This window comes from Diadema antillarum, unplaced genomic scaffold, assembly GCF_040938485.1.
Source record: "Diadema antillarum isolate AM-2024a unplaced genomic scaffold, OU_Dant_1.0 seq00000392_RagTag, whole genome shotgun sequence".
Lineage (NCBI taxonomy): Eukaryota > Metazoa > Echinodermata > Echinoidea > Diadematoida > Diadematidae > Diadema > Diadema antillarum.
The window spans coordinates 477,914-504,643 of NW_027271387.1; the positions used below are offsets into that span (position 1 = coordinate 477,914).

At 38.7% G+C, this 26,730-nt stretch overlaps 1 protein-coding gene across 1 annotated transcript in view; it reads right to left on the reverse strand.

Annotated features, from left to right (window-relative positions):
* LOC139731998 (myoferlin-like) overlaps positions 1-26,730 on the reverse strand; it is a 200,052-nt gene that overhangs the window by 132,327 nt on the left and 40,995 nt on the right. The window contains exons 7-19 of the mRNA XM_071642871.1: positions 24,943-25,126; positions 21,231-21,293; positions 18,012-18,209; positions 14,327-14,364; positions 13,265-13,347; positions 12,236-12,342; positions 11,523-11,591; positions 10,770-10,813; positions 9,639-9,715; positions 3,613-3,713; positions 2,120-2,536; positions 1,464-1,570; positions 107-302 (exon numbers count right to left, since the gene is read on the reverse strand). Of these exons, the coding sequence (XP_071498972.1) occupies positions 107-302; positions 1,464-1,570; positions 2,120-2,536; positions 3,613-3,713; positions 9,639-9,715; positions 10,770-10,813; positions 11,523-11,591; positions 12,236-12,342; positions 13,265-13,347; positions 14,327-14,364; positions 18,012-18,209; positions 21,231-21,293; positions 24,943-25,126 (1,684 nt within the window). The remainder of the gene's footprint in view (positions 1-106; positions 303-1,463; positions 1,571-2,119; positions 2,537-3,612; positions 3,714-9,638; positions 9,716-10,769; positions 10,814-11,522; positions 11,592-12,235; positions 12,343-13,264; positions 13,348-14,326; positions 14,365-18,011; positions 18,210-21,230; positions 21,294-24,942; positions 25,127-26,730) is intronic.

The following is a 26,730-nucleotide window of genomic DNA, read 5'->3' on the forward strand; positions in this document are numbered from 1 at the left end:
GTCATTTTAGGTGGTACAATAGCTAAACAGTGCTTTTGTTGAAAAAAAAAACCACCAAAAAACAAGGGCCTCAACTTCTCTAGCAAAGGACAAAAAGCAAGGGTACCTCTACAGCCAAGTCCTGGAGCAGGTGCAGGTAACCCTCCACGTCGCTCATGGCATCGTTCACATCGGTGGCATTCTCCCGTAGCTTGAGGGCGTCCGTCGCGATGGCCTCCAGCACAAAGACGCGCCGATCGTACTTGCGCCGGTCGAGCTCATTGATTTTGTCCTTGAATTCCTCGACGTTGGGCAGAGGGGTTCTGAATTTGGTGGCAGGGGAAAGAAAAGTAGTAATACCAATTTTGTGCTTATTGTTGAAGAGTCCTACAGTCTCTAAAACTGAGGAAACACAAGCAAAAATCTCAAGAGGCACACTACCTTGGACTGATTACTGTAAAACGAGGAATTTTCGCATGCACTTTAATTTCGCGAATTTCGCGAGTGCCAAGATTCACGAAATTAAAATGCACGCGGAAGTCCTTGTTTACACTATTATGCATTGAACGCCAGTGGCACTTCGCGAAAATTTCATGCCACGAAAAAGGCTGCCGGTTCCAATTCGCGAAAAATTCATGCCGCGAATATATCATGTTTTACAGTAGTTGAAGATACATTGTGACATTAGGAGATATCAAAACAATACTTAATGGGTTAACAACCTGTCACATTGTGGCACCAACAAGTGTCATCTAACTTTCATTACAGCCACGCTTGGAGTGGAGTTATCACACTAAATGCCAACAGTGTGCCTCGGCTGGCAATTTACAGCAAAGTGGCTGGGCACCTACACACTGTAACCTCTTATTGTTGTACTTTCTTGGCAGATCAGCACATCTGCTGGCTGGCCCTTTCCACTGACAAGTACGAGAATGTCCTAAAACTAACTGCCAATGAAAAGGAATTACAAAATCTTCCCACTTTGTTATCCTTTTTGCAAGGTCTTAACATGGGACCGTTGCACTATTTCTTCGGAATGGGTTGGTCTAATCGATGTAAATGCCATATTTGTTTATTTGGTTGTTTCAATTTGTGTGTGGAATTGTTTAAAGAAGTGACAATAAAAGAATTTGGCATGTCATGGCAAAGTAGATGGCCATTTATTACAAAGTAGATGGGCATTTATTACCCAGTAGTGTAGAGATCATGGGTGGTCCTATTCATTCGTGAAGGGTACGTTTGAAAACCAAGAATAGCAGCGGTCAGCTGTCCAGTTGAGATTCTACGGCTGTGTGTGTACTTACAGTACATAGAGATCAGTGATAAAGCTGTACACAACTAGTTACGAGGATTATCAAATATATCAAACCAAACCGGGCCAGCCTTCCCACTCCATGAATCCCCATGTTACCGCGTCTTCATAGGGGGTAACTTCATGTATGGCGGAGGTCATACGAATTAATCTACCAACAAGCCTGCCCTACCTGCAGTCTGCGATGAGAGTATCAATCATGCCGATCAGCTGGGCAGCAGTCTCCGCCTGGGGAGCTCCGGCTTTGATGGACAGCCGTACCTTCTCCATGTTGGCTTCCTGTTCGTCAAACAAACATGCAAGTTAGAGAACAGTCCGTTGGCAAGCAGTACATGTGTATATCACCAGCATCTTGGCTGGTGTGACTGATGTACAACATGTACATTGACAAACATCTACTCTACATTCCATTCTCTGTCTCTGCATCTACTGGCATTAAAATCCTCAAAATCTACGGAATCTTAATATGACATCCTCAGGTTGTTTACGGTGGCATTACAATTGGGTGAAAACCTCTAACTGGGTATTTTGAACATCTTTGATGGCTTCTAGGGTAGCATGCACTATATTTTGCTCAAAATAAAACTGAAAATGGGAAGAAAAAATTAAATATGTAAACACAAAGATTCCATTTCTGTATATTTAATCTTTTTTTTTTCCTGGAAGAGTGGAAAAGATGTCTTTTTTGTACATGTCTTATGTGGAAACATATTCACTACAGCAACAGCATGAAGAAGAAAAGATAAGAGTCCTTACCCAATGTGTAGACAAACTTTAGCAATATCATGAGGTGAAAATCGTCACTACATCAAAATTTCTGGAGCTCACCAGTCGCTCCACTTTGCGTAGAATCATGTTGAGCGTGTCCAGCCTGAAGCTGCAATCCTCCCAGTCGGAGTTGACGATCAGGAGCGGCTTGTTGTCGCTCCACGGCAGGAAGTAGTAGTTGCAGCCGTCGTACACAGCGTTCGTCGGCTGCGTGGTCGAGGGCTGCGGGGCCACGCTGTCATCCAGTTTGTTGCCGTAGTTACCGATGCTGACCTCAAACTCCACGGGGTCATCCGACTCGCTGACCATGGTGGCATCCAGGAGGGCACAGTACAGGCGGTACTTGCGGCGCCGGAGAAACTTGCCAATCCGCTGGACTTCGGCATTTGGAATCTCCACAAGCGTCTGTTCTGGGTGCTCTCCGAGCTTGGTCTCGATCTTGACAAGGACGCGACCTCGGTAAGCCACTCCTTTACCCTAGACAAAAAAAACAAACAAACAAACACATAAAAGCAAAAAGATTTTGATTGTGTGATCACAATCTTCCCACAGTTCATCAGCATGCACTCTGATTTATATATCCCTTTGAATTCAATTCAATTCAATTCAACGTAATTCAAATGTTTTGAGTGATAATAAAAACTAGAAATGTCGCTACAGCGACTGGTTATACCCCCGCCAAACAACATTTCATAAGCTTTGGTCAAAACAACATTTCATAAGCTTTGGTCAAAAAACTGAGGAGGTAGTTAAATCTGCAAGATCTTTCCTTGATCTTCTGCCATTAATATGCCGTTACCATGGCAACGTACTTTCGGGTACTGTCGAAAAATGCGTCTTGCACATCTACAACCAAAGGCACACATCTGTACCAAGTTTCATGGAAATTGGGCAAAAACTGAGGAAGTAGTTTGCAACACAAAATTTTCCATCATTTTGGCTCATAATATGTGAGCTGTTACCATGGCAACATACTTTTTGTCACTGTCAAGAAATGTGTCATGCTGACCTATATCCTAAGACAAACATTCAATATGAATTCCATGAGAATTGGAAGAACACTGATGAAGCAGTTTTGCCATGAAGCATTTTGCCCTATATTTTACCAATAACATGCCGTTACCATGGCAGCGCACTTTTTGCCACTGCGGAAATATGTGTCTTGCACATTAACATATTCAGATGAACATCTGTACCTAATTTCATAAAAATTGATCAAAAACTGTGGGAGGAGTTCGCGACGCAAGATTTGTACCCATTTTTGCCCATAATATGCCGTTACCATGGCAACGTACTTTTGGGTACTGTCAAAAAATACGTCTTGCACATCTACAACCCAAGGCACACATCTGTGCCAAGTTTTATGGGAATCGGTTGAAAACTGAGGAAGTAGTTCGCGACGCAAGATTTGCAACGGACCAACCGCCCGACCGACCGTCCGCTGATTCCTATATACCCCCTTCAAACTTCGTTTGGCGGGGGTATAAAAATTTTAAGTGGGAAAATAATCCAGGAACATACCAATAACAAGAAAAAATGAAGAGTGGTCTAACCTTGCCCATATTGAGATCTTCAAATTGGTCCGGTAGATCGGAGAACTCCCTGGTGGACCCGTAGAAATTTACAAATGTTGGCCCGTAGGTGGGAAGGAAACCTGGAAAAAATGGAGAGAGAGAGACAGAGAGACAGAGAGAGAGAACAAATATACTGTAAGTGAACGTTTAAAAAGCAAGAACCATGAAGTGCTGAGAAAACAATCCTAAGCAGGTTGAATGCTTCACACCAGAATAATTGTTAATACACTCAGGCAGGTATTTAAGATAGTTCTGTATTGTTTTTCCATCAATCTATTACCAGGTGGATTTTAGCGTACTTAGCCTTTCGGTAGGGTGATCCCAAAGTGATGCAGGAGAGAAATAAACGATTTTTTTTTTTTGTTGGGGGGGGGGGGGAAGAAGACCTGCCATTTGAACATCAATAATCATCTGCATCTGATATCTCCCTCCTGAATAGCCAACAGACATGCCCAGGCATCCAACTAGATTTTGCAGACATGCTACAAAACCAAACGTTTCATCAAAACAGAGTACACTAGATGGGGGGATTGACGCCAATATATCTAAGGTGCACCATACAATCAGTGACCATTTATCAGTCAAACAAGGAGCTTGCACCCAAACATACACTGTTTATGTGATGTATTTCTCTGTTTTCAGTTACACAAATTTTCACTGGGGACCAGCATGCACAAAATTAACAACAAGCAAATATTTCACTCTTGCATGATGTACACAGTATTGTTTCCAAGGTTGGAACTACTAGACTTTCTCCTAAAAAAGGACTAACACTTGCTTCGCATGCTCTTGCTGTGGTTCCTGATCACAAATTCCACAACTCACAGAATTTCCTTAAAAACCCCAATTCACCAAATATTACACTCGCAAGATATATAGTGCATACAGTAGACACAAGCAAATGTGTCTGCACACTACACATCAACACTCACAGCACACACACATTCCTGACATACTGTACACACCGATTACTGCAAATCAGTAAAGGAAAATCTCACCCTCGTATCTTTTAACTTCAGATGATCAGTAAAAGAATCACAAAGTAATTGGTAAGAAACAAGAACAAGAACAGGAGGGATGATTGTTAGTATGATAACATGAAACTTGAAAATGATGTTAGCATGCATGAAGGTGTAAAACAAAGCATGGATTAGTGAGAAGACAGCAGAACATACAAGGTATACAAATTTGCATTATACATTGTATAATACCTTGGTATATTCCACTATACTTCATGTTTCATGTATATGAAGAGTTTGTTCGCAAAAAGCGATAAGTCCATTTTTGAAGATTTTGAAATAATGTCTCTGTCATGAAGTACAAAATCGGATTAATACCTTTTAAATGATACATTGGTCACTACATATAAAGGTACATTTTTAAAGTTATGGTCAAAAGAAGCAAAACTTTTCTTATTATTCTCTTTACTTTTCTTGACCTTTCATCGCAAATATCTCCAATTGGCAAATATGGACTTATCGGTTTTTGCAAACAAACTCTCCATATGTAGGGCCGCTTGCCTGAAACGTGTTGAACATACAAAGTACACTGTACATGTAGCAATATTTAATACATCATACATGCAAAATTGATTCCACATTTCTACTGTATCTGAATGGAACATGTAAACAATATATTGCAAGGATCCATGGGGAAATACATTTGAATACATCAGTAAACTGATTTGCGGCAAGCTACATTTTACTTTACTGATGTTTTCTAACTTTTGGATGATTTTTCTCCCCAGGACATTTAACATCTTTCAACTATAACACAAATTTTAATACTTTAACACTGAACATGCACTGGTTGTTTCTTTACAAGACAAGACTTGGATAAACTTTTGTTTGAGGAATATTTTCAACATTATGCATTAAATCTGAGTATTAAGTACATGTACATGTGCATGTAAGCAACCCTGTCATTATTTTCACCAGATTTGTTGAATTGCTTGTCATAAAGTGAACAGGTAAAAAGGAACATTAACAGATTTGAATGCCACAAAACTAAATCTTCCATTTGATAGCAGCATTATGAACTCTTTATTCAAGAAAAAACAGCCCCTAAAACAGACTCAGTAAAACAGAATGTGGTCGATGTACAAAAATCTGATGATAATTGTTTACAAGTTGGAGTGGCAACAAAACTATGTAAAAACAACAGGTGGCAGAGAAAAAACACTGGCAAATATTCAGCAACAGGTGCATGTCACACCATTCTGGCATGTTGCCAGGACAACAATGAAATCTAACACGAAAAAAACAAAGACAAGCTCATTCCATGATGCTCATTTCCGAAATTACTGGGATGCCATGATGAAAGTCCCAATTATAAGTTTCTGGCTATTTACAACCTACCCAGTTTATATTATTTGTCTACTGTTATCTAAACATGAGCTTGACCCATGCTGTTTTTCTGGCCAAATATGGCAAGTTGGGTTATTTTTAGCACGCTGGGGGAAATCAACACTAATTGTTGTGTTGGGCACTCCCCTAGAAACAAGTGAATGCGTGTGTATGCTTGTGTATGCTTGTGTATGTGTGTGTGTTTGTGTGTGTGTGTGTGTGTCTTTGCTTGTACATAATATACACAATCAATAAGCATTTCGAATAACCAGCTATGGATTAAAATTATTTGTGTTGATTGTATTTTCATACTTCTGAAGGCCTATTCTCTCCCCTCTTTTGTGGTCATTGGACAAGACACTTGCCATTACAACAAAAACATACATGTACAGTGTAGGATTACTTCTTCCACTGAGCTTTGTTCTTTAAATCCCCTTGAACGATACATGTTTGAACAATCATAATTTAAAGAAGGTGTAGCATCCAATCAGAAATATTGAACAATCAGGATAAAAGTTGAAAGATCAACATGCAAGTAGGCACAAGCAATGCAGCTTTAGCTTCAATCTCTATTTAAAACAGTATCTAAAACCACGCATTAAAAGGAAATTAAGTTAGAAAGAAATATACAGGCACATTTTCTTTCTTCCTTTTTTTTGGGGGGGGGGGTTGTAGGGTCATTTTAGTTGGAATACTGAAGAAATCCTTTCAAGAAATGCAGATATTCAAATCACAGTCCTACACTTACAGAGATAAGCAAGAGAAAATATATATTTTGTCTTTTGTCGATGCCTGTCATTTTTAAAGAATCATCAAAATTTTATGACATTTCTTTTTAAAATTTCTTTATCATAGAAGGAGCAGAAATTTACAAATGGTTTGGGTTTTTTTTTCCACAACACACATATAGAATTTTGGGAGTCTATATGACATGCCTAGAAACATTTATTTTCATTGGCACAGTTTCCATGGCAACATTTTGGCTCCAAAAGATTTTCTGAATCACTAGGAAGGGATCAGAGGTCTGATAATACAGGATACAGCACATTAGGGTCGCCCGGCATGTCAACTTCAAATCATCATTAAGAAAAAAAAACAACGTACGGCTCTCTGTAGCGATCTGAAGTGTGCCAACATTTTCTCCCACTCACAGCTAAAATGTACCTACGTTTCTTTCGTGTCAGAGCCAAAAGAGAGGGACATTCGACGGAAGGAAAAGGTTGTTCTTTCGTGTCCTTCATTCACGGCATAGACAACATTCGATACCTGTTTATGGCAGCTGTGATGAGGCAGCCTTACAATACAGTGTGCCTCTGCCCCAGTTTCGAAAAGCTTCCCAAAAAAAAAAAAGGAGAGATATTCCAAGGGACTCTGTCACGCTTTCAAAAAAGGAGGTATTTAAAGGGATCTGAAACTCCACTCTACTTTACATGTCCACTTAAATAAAATGTGCAACAACAAAATAAACAGGACAGTGAAAGTTTCTTCAACACCAGTAAAAAACACAGGAAAGCATATAGAATTTTTGAAGTTGTACACATTTTTGGCAAATTATGACATGAAAGTGTCATATTCGTCATTTTTATGCTGCCAAAAATCAGCACTGCTTAAAAACACTACAACCCAAAATAATAAGATGCAGATATCTATGCTTTTTCAACTGATCAACCGAAAAGACATTCAGTATTGTGATTTTGTTGCTATAGATGCTTATACAATAGTAGGAAAGTTACATGTATGAGCCAATGGCATCAGTAACCTACGTATAGTGTATGCAATTTGCATAGAAAGTGAGTTCTCACTGCAATTTTAAGCACTAATTTGTATTTCATAAACTCACAACAAACTCCACAAAATGTCACAATTTCCTTTGTTTTCATTTGTCTACTTTCTGCTGTTCCATTTAGTTTGATTTCACTCTTACACAATGAAGTCATAGAATGGAGTTTCTCTCCCAATCTGAGCAATTCAATTCAATTTACTTCACGTCATCATGGGGGATTTATGATTAGAATTATAAAAAAAGAGGGTTCACATTATCCTTGAGCTTTGAGAAAACAAGAAAGTGACAAAGCATCTCATTTTACAAGGAAATCCAAGTGATTCATGCTGATGTGGTCAGTTACCACGGAAACCATACTTTGAAGAGGTTGCAAAGCTTCCCACACATTTGGCAACATATTCTAAGGTTTAGGCGATCCATGAATGCACTCACTGCCATGACTATGATGTGGGCGATATCACAGACTCATTCATCACCACAAAACAAGAAGATTAAAAACCCAGAAGAAAAAACTTTCCCGAATTGCTAACCAGTACGCTTATCATGCACTTAATCCACAATCATCATGATAAATTTGACTTGAGGATAAATCCACCAAATACACATCCCTGGTAACAGACAAAATGAAGCCAACAGCTTTGTCTGCATTGAATTCCCTTCTTCGCAAAAATGCCTGTTGGGATAGAACACAATTCCACAGCACATTCCAACGTCCAACTGAAGCTAGTCCATCCTCTTTCAGTTCTATAAGTTTGGGCAAGCTCACATCCACAAATGAAGTGTGTCCACTACATTTACAGCACAATATGATGGATAACAGTTTCCCCCTAATGCTCCTTCAGCATGCACATGATATTTAACCCTTTATCCACCTGGCACCCAGTTACACCACTCTACAGCCTCTAAGGGTAAAAGGATCTGGGAGGAATGGGGTAAAAAATCTGGAGGTATCCATCCTACCTTCTTCCTTCGCACTGTCCACAACTGGAGTCCCTGTCTCAACTCCAGCTTCACCCTCTCCTCCTCCTCCTACTCCTCCTTCCCCCATCAAGCTTACAGCATCATCTTTCTTCCCCTTCTTCTGCCGACTTTTCTTGCTTCCCTTCTCTTTCTTACCCCCGAGTTTCGCCCTTCTGCTTCCGAACATCAAAATCCCGCCCTTTTTCTTGGCCTCCGTCTTGCATTCCTCAACCGCATCCCCGCACCCTCCTCCCTCTCCCCCTTCCTCAACCACATCCTCCACCTCCTGGGTGGATTTGCTTTCAAAAAGGACTGTTCGCATGCATTGAGTCACATGACAAGGGAGCAGTCACATGATCAGGGGGTATCCAAACACACAGGTGACGTATCAGGTGACAATGACAAACCATGACATCACAGTGATGAGAGGCATGATTGAATGGAATTGAGAATGAGATGGAACAAGAATACAGTGCATGATTAAATGAAAGGAACAAAGTAGAGGCTTGAAAGGGGCATGATCAAGGAAAACTTGTGGTAGGTAACACACTAACAGCAGCCTAATTCAGAACAAAAACATAAACAATGTCTAGAAAACAGCAATTATAAACTTATTAAAACCACCATTATCGTCTTAAGTGTAATCATTATCATCATCATCATCTTTATTTTATTATAACCATCATCATGACAACTGACACCAATTTTGTCTACCACATCACCACCACAATCATCATCATCCATCATCATCATCGTCGCCATTATCATTATAATCATCATCGTAGTCATCACCGCCATCATCCCTCGTCATCATCATCATCATCATCATCATCATCATCGTCGTCATGATCTCCGTCATCATCATCATCTCTCCTCCTCATCATCAATACCAACGCTATCATCATTCATTCAGGTACCTTCCTCTCCTGGACTAGACATGGATGCCAGATCCAAGAATGCTGTGCCGATGTAGTCATCTGAAGAGAGACGATCCCTGTTGAGAAACAATCAACGAGGGACTCATCATGGACATCACTTTCACTGAATATTGTACAAGAACTTCAAAATTAATTATAGGCTACTGAAATTTTCAGGCTTCATCTGCAGCACAAGGCACAAAAAGCATGGAATGCGAAAGAAAATGCAAATCCCATGTGACAGAAAGGTGGAATTATTTCAACGGAGTATACTTTCTATCATACGCAATGGACAAATCTTTTGAAACTACTGGACAAAGAGTACTTTTTTTAGTAAACAAGAACTCAATTATTTTACTAATCAATAACTAGTGACTATCTTGTTATACACTCAAAATATATGTATACCTAAATATTCCAATGTCAATTTTAAAGCAAGCACAATAACACAGACAGTTGGAGATATGTCATGAAACCTAAGTTTTATCTTGAAATCAATACATACAAGTAACAATCCTGCCCAATGCAAAAAATAGATGAACTGAAATTTTGTCCTCACAGTTGTTGACATACAGAAATACGCAACATGCTATCCAAACTATAACATACAAATAATTTCACCACACAATCATGTCACACCACTAGGCATGGTTTACTATTTTGCCTTTTTCCCCTATCTGAAATTAAAAAAAATAATAAAGGGGCATAGGGAGCAAGCTCCTGCATCTCAGAACTTTAGTCTGAGCTACTATAAAGCCAAAAATTTTCACGCACATGAAAATTTTGCAAATTTTGCGAGGAGCCATAATTTGCCAAAGTTTTTGTCTTCACAAAGTGTTGACTACCAGTACAATGCTGTAAACCATCATAGTCAGCTATTCCCAAAAGTTTCATGCCACAAATGTTTTTGGTTTTACAATATTGAAGGCATGCACACACATGAGCTACAATGTATTATGTCATTACACAAACATATATATATATATATATATATATATATATATATATATATATATATATATATATATATATATATATATATATATTATATATATATATATATATATATATATATATATATATATATATATATATATATTTCTTTTTTTTTTTTTTGCAAATAAAATTTACCAATCTCTCAGCTGAAGCTTGAGGCGTTCACACATGGAGGGGAACTGTAGTTTGAAAGAATATAAAATAAGGTTACTTTTTCACTTGTTTTCGTGAATATAATAATATCATTGTCGTCGTCATCATCATCATCATCACCACCATCATCTTCAACATCACCATCATCATCATCACCACCATCATCTTCATCATCATCATCATCATCATCATACATGTATATTCATTCATTCATTCATTCATTCATTCATTCATTCATTCATTCATTCATTCATTCATTCATTCATTCATTCATTCATTCATTCATTCATTCATTCATTCATTCATTCATTCATTCATTCATTCATTCATTCATTCATTCATTCATTGTCCATGCCCATGTTACAAATAGCACAAACTTTTTTCTAATAATTTCTTCAAATATGTTCAAGCACACACGTACACACAGCATCTCTGAAGAATGACTTTTCTGGATAAAAATGAGTGAATCCACATCATCCCAGAGATTACAAGACCTCCTAACTCTAAAGCATGAATTTCAGGAAATTTTGACTTCGAATAACGTAGAAATTAATTGTTTTGGACTGCATTAAATAATTGTTTTGTATTGAAACACAAATTAGTATTTTTTTATATCTAAAATTGAGTTGGGAATTCTTTTTTTTCCATGTATGTCAACTGAGATACAGGACTCTTCATCCCAGGGACGATATACAGTGTAGCACCGCAAGTTCATGATGTCTCTTGCAAACTTACCCTCATTGGTAGGCGGATTTCCTCATTCCATGCTGGATTCTGGTCACACTGCTTCACCGACGATTGAACCTTGGGAGAATCAGAGAGATAAAGATATTATACACCATATATTACTTCCATTTGTTATCAATGGGTGGACCTTGGAAGAATTGGAAAGAAGGAAATATTTATGTGAATATACGCATACCATACATTACTTTACAATACTAAAACAGGTGGACACCCATCAATCAACAAAATCCTGAGAGAGGGCGGCAGCAGCAGGTAAAACATCTTTTGCCTGCACTGCAGTCCTTATGCTCCATATCTCCCTCCATTCCATAAACATTTGATTCACCATACCTTTCATACCTAATAACTCTATGAGATGGGGGAACAAGACAGTACGTGTGGTCCTGTGAGTGGGACTGACAAATATTCATTCAGAGCTAGCCATAAACAAAAAAGACACTTTTGGCACTCACAATAGAGCTGAATCACTTTGTAGTGTATCACATTCTCAAAACTTGACACTCAAACCTTAGTATGTAATCTAACCCTCTACTCTCTGAGATTTGATAATTTTCCACAGAGGCGATACATGTGCCTCATGGTTCCCATATGGATTGGGTCAAACAGCCATATACACTTGTAAGAGGCATAATTAATAATTAATATGGTGGTAACAAGGGCCACAAAATATCCAATGAAGGAACATTCTACGACAGTTGTACCTTCTTTCCAGCAAATCCAACAATGAGGTATGGGTCCACCAACTCCTTCCTCTCCCCATCGCCAGCTCCAAAGAACTTCTTGACACCCTCAAAGAAGGCAGGGTCCACTGCAATACAGAACATGGACAAAGAGGTTAATAGTGAGAGGTAAAAGGCACTCTTAACTCCACAGCTTTACACCATTTTTGCACCCTTTCCTATGGCTTTTCACATACTAAAGAACATCTCCTGATTGCCATGTTCCATCCTCTGCTTTCACACTAAAAATATTGGAAAGTGATGCGACAGCAACACAACTTTCCTTATACTACTGTAAAATCAGAAATATTCATGGCATGAAACATTTGTGAATTGGAGCCACCGGCCCTTTTTCATGGCCAAAAACTTTCGTAAATTGCCACTGGCATTCACTGCATTGTGTAGACAAACATAATCAGGTGCATTTTGCTCCTCGTAAAATTCGGAAGAAGTTACAAGCACACGAAAATTTCTAGTTTGACAGCATTTGTTCTGAATTATTAAGCATTGGTAACATTTTTCTTGGGGGGGGGGGGAGCAGGAAGGGGTAATTCTTGAAACTTCCATTGGCTTACATATGACAGCATAATTAAGCTCTGTTTAGAGGTTTCTTCTAATAATGCAGTCTCGTTTTGTTCTAAAATAAATATATCAGTCATAGCGTCCTAAAATGATTTGAAACATGAAGTTCCCCACCATATTTTTTTTCAAGTCTTCCTAAAACCACAAAGACATCTTCTCTGTAATTTGAATGGAAAAAGTGTTGTTTTTTTCTTTGCTCGCATGTTTTATCTAGATATAAAATTAGGGAGGCACATTGCAGCATTCTACAATTACTAGATCAGTGGCAGATCCAGAGGGGACGCTCACCCTCTTTATTGTTGGTTAAAATAAAAGAAATAAAAAGAAAAAAATTGGTGAAGGGTGCGTGTGCCCCCCTTTAATTTTGCAAAGGCACCTCCCCTTTACAGAATTCCTGGATCCACCCCTGTACTAGATGGGGGGTCTTACTCTGGGGTACATCCTCAGCATGGTAGGCCTTGACGATGAACATTCCCTTTCGCAGAGACATGCCGGCGGGGCGCAGGAGGTTTCTAGAGGCAAAATACATATGTAGCGACAAAAAGTCAATTGTAGTGCATCCCCAGAAAAGTCTACAGGTTACAACAATGGCAAACAAATCTGAATCTCCCACCAATACTTTGTATGTCTCAGTCTGACACGGTGTTCACGATATAACATCAAAGGGGAAATGCAAGGGGCATTCCATGAAGCATTTAGTCAGACAAATGTGCTCTCAGTCAGTCAGATGCAAGGATTTCAGTAGCTTATAACAGTTTGTCAGAAAATATCTGACAAGACACTTCATTATTTCCTTTAATATAAGCACAAGAGAAAAAAGTTTGATCAAAATTAGATGAAAAGTATTAAAGGGAGTTCATGAAATTGTGAAGTTTTGTTAATTTTCACAACACAGTTCTTAAACAGTCAAAATGAATATGCAAACAGTACATTGATGATGTCATCCCCTCACAATTTGCCATACAGTACTGTTTGTACATGAAGTCATGAAATTTCCAGTTTTTTGATCAAACACAATTATGCCCCAGTCTCAAATCTAGATATACATGTACATATCAGACTGATGAGTAATTTGAAGGTAGTCAGCCAGAAGTAGCTTCATGTTTTACATTTAAACCACGGAAAAATCTCATTTTTGTCAATTTTTTTCAGCTCACTCATTTGCATGTTCATATCAACTGTTTTGCAGAAATTAGCAAAACTTCAAAATTTCATAGTTTCCCTAATTTTTCTCTCATTTTGATCAAATTTTCACTGTTGTGCTTGAAAGATTTTACTCTTACTTATCAGACTAACTTATAATTAAACTGGCCCGGGATTCCCCTTTAAAGCTCTATGCATTACCCACACACAAAAAAAAAATTATGGAAGCATATCAAAGTCATAAAATTTGATGGCAATCATATTTGAACTCATCTATGACCTTTGCAGTAAAGTTGAGATTAAGTATCAAGGTGGAATACAGAAGCAAAACATTACACATATACTTACGTTTCAATGTCATTGTTTTCATCAGCTTTCTTGAAGACCTGTAGAGCAAAAAACATTGATATTTATTCAATGCAAACAATGACTAACATTGTACAACTTTTCAACACATCACACTGCTTACAAAAGAGTGCACCAATAAATGAAGTCCTTGATCTGTAACATGAGACACATCCTGTGAATTACAGAAGAGCTGACGCCGCCGTTTTTTCTTTATTAATGATTACCTCCATTTTTTCACTCATGTATCAAACTCCCATAGATATGATTATTGTGGAAGTCACCTTCATGACTACCTGCTGTTCTTATGGTTACTATTTTTCTCAAGGTCCGTTCTTCTCCAATGGCCTGGCAAATCAATTACTGTATGTGTGGCATGTCATGCAGAGCTTTGATATTTGTGAATTTTGTGAGTCAACAGATATCTCTGAAATTATCAAATTTATCACAATCAATCACCCTTCATAATGCTCTTTAATTGTCCCTAGGAAAACTTTTTGTTCAGCAAGCACTATTATAATCCTGTGTTCTTTGAAGGTTCACATGGTGAAGTAAATGAGAAAGAGAGGTTAGTGGTAACAACATGTGTACGTAGCCCTTGCAGGGATTATTGCTTGGCGAAAGGAGAGCCTGGAAAGAGGAGAGTAGAGGGAAGCGACAACGGGAGTGTACGAAAGGCAAATAGCGACGATTGATGGGCAGCGGTGAGCTGGTAAAGTTGAAGTGGAATAAGTCGAGATGGGAGAATAGGGGACATAAAGAGTTGTCACAAGGAAGATACATTGTAGAGTGAAAATCAGGTAAAGGGATTGGAAATCGTTGGGAGGAGGAAGATGAAACAGAAAGGAGGCAGGAGGATGCAAAGTTAAAGGAAGGAAATACAGGAGATACACCTGAAAGAGAGAAGTGAAATAGATACTGTAAAACGAGGAATGTTCACATGTATTTTAATTTCGCGAATTTTGCGAGCGCCAAGATGCACGAAATTAAAATGCACGCGAAAATTCTTGTCTACACTATATGCATCGAATGCCAGTGGCAATTCGTGAAAATTTCATTCCGCGAAAAAGGTCGTCGGCTCCAATTCGCGAAAATTTCATGCCGCTAATATAGAATATATCATGTTTTACAGTACTTATGAAAGTTGGTGAGCGATGTGGACTATGGGATGAGGAATCAAAAGCATGAATTCATTTGACTACACTAACAACGGTTGAAGACATCTCATTGATTTTCTTGGATAGTTGACAGTGTCAGATGCCACAAAGGGGGGGGGGGGGGGGAAGGGGCAACAAACACACACATATCCTTTAATTCATTTGTCCTTTAAAATTACTTTTCCAAACAGGTTTTGTTTAGACATCCTTGAGCGGTGAAAATCTGACGAAGTACAGACGTCAAGTGGAATATGATACCGACATAACCACTTCCCTCTAATATCTTTTACATAGACACATCGCATCCTGAATGCACCATATGACACTTTGTAGTTTCAGGCAATACATACACTCAATCAGTGTTGGTTCAAGGTATACGTCTGCACTCTCACTGAAACATAATCTACAGCTTTCCTGCACTGGTTTCAAAACATGCAGTTTTGAGTGATGATGGTTACCACAAAACATAGCAAGTCATAAAACGGTGACTTTCAAAAGGTCATAGCTGGCTTCTATGAGTGCTATTCAATCATTACCACAAGTTTACTGATCGAAAAAGCCCCAAAAATAAAAACAAAGTCTCATTATTAAACAGATATCAATGAAAGTACTCTTTTAATTTGACTGTATGTGCCTCATTGACTGGACTTGAAAGAAAAAGAAGGCCATTTCTCATGTGCAAGCATTAATCTTTATTCTATGTCACCACAACTACAACACAACTGAGTTTAATACCTGTTTTAGTGATTTAAATGGACAAAGGGTATGACAACTGTGCAAGAGTCATTCAAGATGAGTCGTAATTTGCACGTTGCTGGGGAAAAATCAAAACAATGTTGGGGAAATTGGTCTCATCAGCAAACATGCTACAAAGTGTAATGTTACACAAGAAAACAAAGGAGCATATGTATAACCAGAGACTGTGCTGCACAGTATGCCACACTCCTGACTGAACCAATCTCCCTAAAAGTTAGCGAGCAAAATGGAGCCTTTCAGCAGGGGGATACATGTGCTTGAAACCAAGGGTGAAGGAAGGGGGAGGGGGTGGGGAGGTTACGTGGGATCCCAGATAGCGGACTGGATAAGTGTGTCAAGGAGCGGGAAGCTGCGTAATTTCACACAGGAAACATGGTATAAACATTGCGGGCATCAAAGTGACTCTTGCCCCACACTTCAAAGCACACTTCCCTCATGAACACATAACAATTTGCTTGTGCGATTAATAGAACATCTGGTAGTGTCAAGGCGGAAAAATACATGCAAAGCATATATTAATGTGAATGGTCTATGATTTCAAATTGTTCAAACTAAGTACATCAACAGACTGCTTACCCAATTTTCAAGATGTACACTGGCAAATTTGTATTATCTATGATTATTCTCATTTCTACAAATTATGGATTTTCATGCCTTCAGGACTAAAGGTTGTGACAAGGCTTGTAAATAAGACAATAATTGGACGACTTGCCCATACAGACACACAATTCTGTTAATTTCCCAAAGAGGTGCAGAAGAAGCTCTATTAAAGTGTGATTAATGTGTAAACTTCACAACTTTTCCTTCCAAGGCCCACAGACTTGAGTTGAACATATTTGAATCCCATCCACTATAGTCCTCTCCTCTCAACTCCACTTCACATCATATCTGATAAACTGCAACAGCAGAAACTTTCTGGGTCTGTCTTGAATTGTGACTGAATTTCTGAAACACACAACACGTTCTTCCCTTACAGACAGGCCTGACTGAATACACAAGGGTTGTAAGTGCAAGCATTTTTTCTTGATTTTGCCTTCAAACATTGAATTCATGCAACTTCCCTAGCCCCCACAAGATCTGAAAAAAATATGACCTTAACTCTGTCAACTACAACAAATTACATTTTTGTGGTTTGAAACTGTCTCATTATCATAATTATCATTCATTGCCAGTAATTCTTATGGTAGAACCAATCCCTGTTTTTGGTCTTATGCTGTTACAAGTATACTTTAACTGCAGAATCATTAAATCTGTGACTGATAACTATAGAAGATTGAGGAGACTGGAATGAATGTTTGTTTCAAACTGGCAAATTTTGATGTCTTTTGGTGATTTTGTGTAGATCTAATGAATCTAACAAGTTCCATCTTGTCTTTCTCAAATACAAGATAAACACAACATACTGTATACGCCATATATTTCGAGAGTCTAAATTTTCGCGAATCGGGAATTCCCGATGATTTCGCGAGTGGTTAAATTCGTGATCGTGAAGTCCTGTACTGAACGAAGAAATGTACATGGGGTACATAACATTCACATCGGGATCAGAGTCAATATTTTCACGTGTCTTTAATTTATTGAATAGCACCCAACTCGCGAAATTTGCGAGAATAAAAACCTCGCGAAATATTTGGCGTATACAGTAATTCAGAGTTGCCAATTTGATAAATATAAGAAGATAATTTCTTCAGGGAGATTACCCGAAGACTTGATGGGTGATAAAGAATGGATCAGTGTACCCTGGAAAGGCACAGAGGGAACGGGTTTGTGCTTACCGGTGCCTCGTCCCCTGTCCCCAGGACACCCATGCTGACCAGCAGGTAGCCCTTGGAGCCAGCGTTGGCGTCGTCCGCATTGGACAGCAGCAGCCACTTGTTGCTGATGCTGTGGTCATCTTCCTCGTAGATGGTGCCAACGTCCATCTTGAAGTCTCCGATCAGGGCATCGCTACGCAGCTGGCGTGAGTTGAAGACCTGACAAAAAAGAGGAAATGAAGTTGCTTTGTATAATGAATACTCTCACTCCTAGGTCAACATGATTGTCTCATTATATCAATTGTCAATTCTTTGACCTTACAAGTCTATAAGACATCTTAAAAGTGGTCATTTTCTAACAAGTCAAGCATGAGTATTTTGTACTTTGGACTTTTTCCCTCTGTGAGCTGAGATCGAATCCAAAATGATATTTAAAAGTTTGTCTTCATTCCACACTACTTAATAAAAGAAGATACAAAATGTCTTCAGCAATTTCTCGGTAGCTACTACACAAACACAACAGACACACACACACACCAGGAACCTTCAAATGTCTGCCAGAGCTATCATATTTGTTATCTATTGTAAAAGAATGTTCAATGCAGGCTGTATTGCTTGTCTCCTATACTGCAACACTGTAAAAATTGTATGACTGACCAGCATAAATTATCAAAACTGCCAGGTACAAATACCATCTCAATCTGAACAGAATCTTTCAAATGATGTGATCTGACTGAGAGCATAACACTCTCCTTTATTTCTTTCTTGCGTGATGTGACAAAATTTCAGCTCTTTCTTTCCATTCTGAACTGAACTTAGAATCAAGAAGGGTGCAATAAACAGCATCTTATCCCCCCCCCCATTTTTTCTAAGAATGAAGATATAATCAGATCACACTATACGAAAGCTAAAAATTTTCTCATACATGTATCACTTGTATGGGGTGGTGGTGGTGGTGGTGGGGGTGTCATCCCAATCTTTATTACTCAATTGTTTGTATGTAGCATGACTGCTAAACCACAAATATAAGGTAATCTCTCAGGAAGGGAAAAATGAGGCCACATAATTTTCATAACTTTTGGTAAAATAGTCAAATACAGGAGCAGACCAGGACATCCTGACAGTGCCACTGATCTGCCTATTTCCTGCTTCTCGTTTTATAATAACCAGGGTCCTTGGTTCATGTACAAACTTTGGCCCTCTGCCCTACAAAAATCCCAGAAAACAGGACTTTCCAGCTATCAAATCAAACTCCAGCAAGCTCCGAAATCTATTAACCAAATGATCCAAGACCACATATTGTCTACCATTACCCATAATTCCACAGACTCAAGCATGACTCACTTGTTTCAGTCAAATTGCCTTTTGCAGTATGAACTGTACAAGATAATTCTTCTACACTCATATCCACTGATGCCAAATTATCTACAAAATTACCTTGCTTTGTGATGCAGCCGCCACTGAACTTTAAAAAAGTTGAAATAACAGACAAAGATTTTCCCCATATCCTGTGTATTTGCCCATGAATGTTTATAATAATACACATAATTTTTGTGAGGAGCCTATAGTATGCCCTTTGTTTACACACAAAAATTAAGGCTTGCAAAGCAACCTGCTTCCTAAGAATGAGTTGTCATATTATTTTCATGATGGTCTGACAGATTTCCCATGAATATTTCTCAAAAAGTTCATAAATCATGGCTATATTGCATCATAAAGTAAGAATCCTCTTCATATTGAAGTTGGCTTTCATGTATACAATCAATTCAATCTAATTAGTACAGTAAATTGACTTTTATTGAAATAGATTTAAAAAATTGATTAAAACTTCATAATTTGGCATGTTTTTAAGAAATAGTAAATATACTGACAAATTACATACAACCATGTATACTGTAAATCTAATATACAGCTAATGATGTTACGGCAGTACAAAATGCCTGTAACTGCTGGCCTTTGATGGCAATTCTTTTCTTTCTTTCTTTTTTTCCTAATGAGGAAGCAGTTTTAGAGTCACTACAGTATTGGCCGAACTTTATCTTATATCAATCTTACGCATGCAATGAGGTCATAACATTATCCCCTCATTTTAATTGATACCCTTGTGTTGTAAAACTGTGAGAAAATCTGAAAGTTTCCCTCTTCTTGTCCAATCACTGTGAAACAGTCACTATTCTATTTCTTCAATTCTACACCTGTCATCAAAGTCAACTGGAATATCAGGTGGAGTTTCCCTTTAAACAGCACAAACCATTTGATCAAAAAGTCAGTCTTCATATGTTTCCAGTAGTGCTACTATTGGACTGGACATGTCCTTCACTCTTTAATAGCAAGGTCATGTAAATCTATTCGAGCAAATAAAAGGAAGGCTATTAACGGTATATCTATGTTCACATACATGTACACTCTCAGTTTTGACTGATAAGCAAAGACCTAAATAACGCATCATGAAGATGACGACTATTAACTATGGATCATTCATTGGACAATTTTTGTTGAGATTTCCATCATGCATTTTCCTGTAGAGCATTTGCACTTTGAGCTTCTAGAGACATTGATACAATCGTAGACCAGCAAGGATTCCATATTTAACTACCCACTGCACACAAATTCTGAGTGACAAGCACTGTGAAACTGCCATCAGCTTTTTAATAGAGCACATGGGAGTTAACATAAGCAATACGGCAATCAAATGCACTGAAATGGGATCCCTATTTTCTAATAAAACATGACGACGTTCAGTTACACGACAGTATAGTGGTTAGTTCAAATAAGTACGCAACATGCAAATAGAATCTAATGCAAAGATTCATATTTGCTATCAGAAGGTAATACTCAGTGGCTCAAATCCTGCAAATATCTCTTGACATTCCTACAAACTCAGTCAGAATTAGCAAAATTAGTCTACCGAAATTCAGTTTAATCCTTCCAGACTTGGCCACATTTCAAGTTCGACAAACCAACAGATTTAACAACAAAACAGTCTAAAGAAACATAACTGGGCTTACACAAGGATGGCTACAACGAACACATTCATGTTTAATAGTTAAAAGCATACTTTAAAACAAGACCTTCAAGGAAAGAGGTCTTAATTACTTATAAGACTACCCTTGATAAAATAAAACTAAACAAATAAATCAGTATGAAAATTTAAGAGAGCTAATCCTAATTCTTGTTGAGCAATGGATATAAAGCTGAGCGAAACATGGCAAATACAGCATTAATCAGGGCTGAACTCACCTGAAAGTTGACAACCTCATCAAAAAGCTCTGCAGGGCTCATGTGGAAGTTGTAGAAAAACACCTGGAGAAAAAAAAAGAAGAACAAAATCACACGTTATATCTTACTAATACAATGCCACACATCATTTTGTCTGAAGTACAATTCAAGCAGAAACTCATTCATAAAATTTCAACTTAACAAATAAAGTAAATTATACTTTACAATTGAATCTGCGAATCAAAATGGATGGGGGGGGGGGGCAGGGGAGGGGAGGGGGGTAAAGTCACAAAGAGTCAATGAAGATACATTGATACTGTTTCTCATGTGATAAAACGGGGGTGTCGATACTTTTCAACACTACATTTCTGGATGAATTTCTCACACTATTGCTAGAGTCACACACAGCCGGGTCACAAAACGGATTTGATCTGGTTGAAAATGAGCCGGATTAGTCCCGGAATGGAGGGTAGTACAACATGCTACAGTCACACACGGCCGGATTTCGAACTGGGTCCATAAGGATCGACCCGGTTCGAGCCGTAGAGACCCGTATTGACCCGTATCGAACCGTATAAAAATCCGCTTTAAATCCTTAACTGAATCCTTTTCGACCCCTGTATCGACCCTTGTCAACCCGCTTCGACCTGTACCGACCCGGATGTAAACCTTGTCATCATCCGTTGCATGAAGGCAATACGTTATACGGCAAGGGTCCATACGGTTTTAAGCTGCGGGTTGCAGCGGGTCGATGCAAGTCAATGCAGTTTGAACCGGGTGAATTCGGATATCAATACGGAATTGAAATCCATGAGAAAATTTTGAACATGACCAAAACATTTTCACCGATGTATCGTGGCCCCCGGAATCCATCAGGAATTGACACGGGTTACGATGCGGGTCAATGCGGGTCTCTACGGCTCGAACCGAGTCAATGCGGTTTTAATTCCTTATGGACCCGGTACGAAATCTGGCCATGTGTGACTCTAGCATACATGCTTTGAATTCTATACACACACTTGATAACCGCTTTCTTTGCATCAAAGCAGCATAAAACAAAACAGTACATCGCAGAACTGCTCACTTGGAAATGTCCTGGTTCACAGATGACGAATGATATGACAAATTCCCAATATTGCTAACCACGGCAGCACAAGTGGCATGCATCAAAAATGAAATATATTAAAAAGAAAAATGATAATAAATCTTCTCCACAAGTGTAAACTAATATACCCAGAGAGGAACAACTCTGGACAGGATTGAAGACAGAAATCCAGAGAACCAGACCAGAAATCCATCAAGCCGTGAACTGCAGTGTCTTGTAAAGCCCCAGGGACTCTCCTCTTTAATATTAAATGAACTACTGAATCACAATTCACTGCACACGATACAATCTTCAGTTTTATTCCATACTCCCTAGACGACCCAAATCCAACTTAGTTCCCGTTCATCGGAAGTAGTTCGCTGGACATGTCCAAAGGTGTAAAGTGACCTACATTGAGCCTCAGTTTAAAACTAAATTAGCTTACTTTGATGAATTACCCCCACCTTCACAGAACAAAAACATTAAGATTGATCCTGCGGCTGTCTGCTGATGGAGACGAAATTGAAATGATAGGACCCGAGAACAAATTCACAAGAAAATTTCCTAGCTGAAACATTTCCAGAGTTCACAAAAGAGCGATGCAGTCTGCAACTACACATCACTATTTAAAACTATAATTGATTCCAATAAATACTTGTACTATGCAAGATAATTTCCCAGCTAAAACATTTCCTTAGTTCACAAAAGAAAAAACAATAATAACAACAACAACAACAACAATAATTGCACAAAATTTTCAATGTTCACAGTATGAAAATAATCACTGCTCAAGACATGTAAAATCACTGGTGGTGACACAGCTCAACATATGTTGTTATCATTTTAAACATTTATAAGCATTCTTTCTTGACAGAAAATCTTCAATTTTTGTATCACTTTATATTTCCCTTCAGTGAGTGTATTCACAATCAACTTTGGTCACAGATGTAAAAGTTTTCACTCATTCCGGCACTGGACACTGCAACCTCTGAATATCATAAAGCAACCTTCAACAAAAAAAAACTTGTATAGGGCACTGCATTTACACTTGTATTAAGATGGCACCTTTGACAGAGCATCTCTTTCATTCACAACACCACATACATGTACTCTCTCCGTTTCTATCTGGATGGCACGATTTGAACGGGCGTTGAAACATAAATGAGAGTGTACGACAGCCAAGGTCATTCCCGCTTCAGTGATGGTCGTCACGCCCTATTTCATTCTCTTGAAATGGAGCAGAAGGGGCCGTCATTAACCCTTAATTAAAATCCCACCATCTCAATTAAAACAAATGATACTCCAAGCAGCAGGAGAATAAATAAAGGGCTGAGACAAACTGTCCCATCAGGGCATACACACATAACATACACTTGCAAACTCTTTGCCACACTTAATATTACATGATAAGAATATACTGTATGCTAGATGTCATCAAAACTAATGTAATTTACAAACGCAGGTAGAAATACTATAAACTTAAGAAATATTTCAATAACTGTAAGAGGAAATACAATAGTATACAATTAATCATATGTCATGACCTTAACTGAACTTTGTCACAATTTCACTGCCATTAGTGCCAACACTTTGACACAGAAAAAAGAACTTTTCTATACAAAAGATACATCTGTTCAGACTTGTTCAACTTATTTTCTTCTCTTTTTCTCCCTTGGGGACTTTGGATAGAATATGATTTTGTCAGTGCGTCATTTCTCAATCACGCATTTCCGGAATATACACCCCTGTTGATGAAAAATTAATACGCCCATCCATCTATCCATCCACCCATCCATCCACCCATCCATCTATCTATCCATCCACCCATCCATCCACCCATCCATCCACCCACCCATCTATCCATCCATCCATCCATCCATCCATCCATCCATCTATCCATCCATCCATCCACCCATCCATCCACCCATCCATCCATCCACCCATCCATCCATCCATCCATCCATCCATCCATCCATCCATCTATCCATCCATCCATCCATCCATCCATCCATCCATCCATCCACCCATCCATTCATCCACCCATCCATCCATCCACCCATCCATCCATCCATCCACCCATCCATCTATCCATCCATCCATCAATCCATCCATCCATCCATCCATCCATCCATCTATCTATCCATCCATCCACCCATCCATTCATCCATCCATCCATCCATCCATCCATCCATCTATCCATCCATCCATCCATCCATCCATCCATCCATCTATCTATCTATCCATCCATCCACCCATCCATTCATCCATCCATCCATCAATCTATCCAGCCATCTATCTATCTATTGATTTATCCATCTATCCATTGACCTATTCAGCCAGCCAGCTTTCAAACACGTAGTCATGAATGCATAAGTCGATCACCAATGCACACACTGCACCTTCATGCAAAGGCCATCTTTTGAAATTCTAGGAAATAAGAAAATTTCACAACATGAAAGTCCTTCAGGATAAAAAGATACCGTACATAGAAAAATATATATGTAGTGCATATTGAGATGAAGTATCTTACTTTCACTAGGTTGCGATTTACATACATCATGAAAACAACTACTATAATCAAATGCAAAAAAGAAAAAAAGAAAAAAAAAGCAAACCAAAAGAAAACGAGAGTGGGATGGGGTACTTTACCTCGTCCCAGTACGGCCGATTGGTGGACTTCTTCACCCTGGTCATCTTGGTCTGGTTGGAGACGGTCACCTTGCACACAGGGTGGATGTTGCCACCAGCCAGCTGCCGCGCCTCCCAGATCTTGATGCGGACTTGGAAGTCCTGGGGCTTCTTGGAGAGTTTGGAGCGGCTCTTCTTCTTGCGCCTACCGGTTCCGAGATATTGAGAGCAGAACAGTTTTTCAACCCATTCCCTATCACAAGCTCAAAGTTCCCCAGATTTGACACAGGACTCAAATGTTCCAGGGGGTGCTGAATTTAGAATCTGGATCTACCACTCAATAGTTTTCTACTTCATATATAATCAAACATAAAACCTGTTCAGTATAGAACTGTTTAGGTTGAATGTTGCTTTTTATATTACTGTCTCTTTCAGCCATAACTGGGAGGCTTTAGTATGTCTAATAGGATTGAATTACATGAACTGACATACATATGTACAGTTTGTACCAATGCTCTGGACTCATGGCATAACATACTGAATCACCTTTATTTTATATTTTGAAAGCCCACCCCCATTATGGCTGACATACAAAAAAAAATATCAATGTTTTATTCACAAATAAGTCTATTTTCCCTTTCTTGAAGCCTTTAGTAACTCTTTATGTGCCATGGTGGAGACCCCCTGTGTGCCACGTTACTCTGAGACAGGAAGGTACAATATGTAGTCATGCTTTGAGAAAGAATTATGTTTTTCCAATTTGTATAACTTCTACAAATTTCTGTTACGATGGGCATAATAGCAGGCAAAGTTAAAGAGGAATGCCAAGCTTTGTTTCGATATAAATTGTATGACGAATCTATTTTCAATTTTTCTTTTGAATGACCAGTTGCTACATTACTGTAAAGGCATGACTTTTGCACATAAAACCGTGACAGAAACTTAGAATGTACGAGCAAATCTAGTTGGGAACACCGCTTGATAGTCAATCACCACATAGAATGCAAGCCGTATATGAGAGGAACAAAAGCACGAGAAACGCTTTAATTGTGCCGCGGGATTAGCAGTGATTAGCAATTTATCGATTGGTTTTGGCGGCTTTGTTTGTTGAGCAGAATATGCGAAGTTGGCACGCCGTCGACTGAGTTGGACGTGCGAACGTGGCACATAAAGAGTTAACAGCTCCAGAAAAAAAAAGAAATACAAAGAGAAGTGTTCCAATTCCGATGATCAACAAAAAAAAAAAAAAATGTAATATGCATGAAAATATCAAATAGCACTGACGACTTAAGTGGTTTAACATATCAGAAGTCTACAACCGGATGCTTTTAATTCTTGCTCACACATGTATCCATAAAGCATGCTGGTAATATAACCCTGCCTTTCTCAGCCAAGCAGTCAAAGTCTTATCATTACTGAACAAATTCTGTTCAAACTCCGTGTAGCTTCACTTCATTGCTCTTTGTTCACTTGACTGCCTCCCCCTATTAAAAGCAGGTGTATGATAGTGTCCCCTTTCGTTCATTTATTATATTACTTCTTTGACATGCATATCGTCGCTGGGGTGACAAGACCTCGTATCTCAAAAATGTCAAATGTTCAGGAGAGCAAAAAAACATGGCGGCCAAAGCACTGTAGTGAATGGGAAAGCCTTTCCTTTGACATGTCATGGTGGCTTCATTTTTGGAGTAAGACAGTTGGGATTTGGCCAAGACATCACTTGACCTATTAGTTGACCATTAAGCTAAAAAATTTTTTTTTTGACATTTTTGAGATACGAGGTCTTGTCACCCCAGCGACGATATTCAG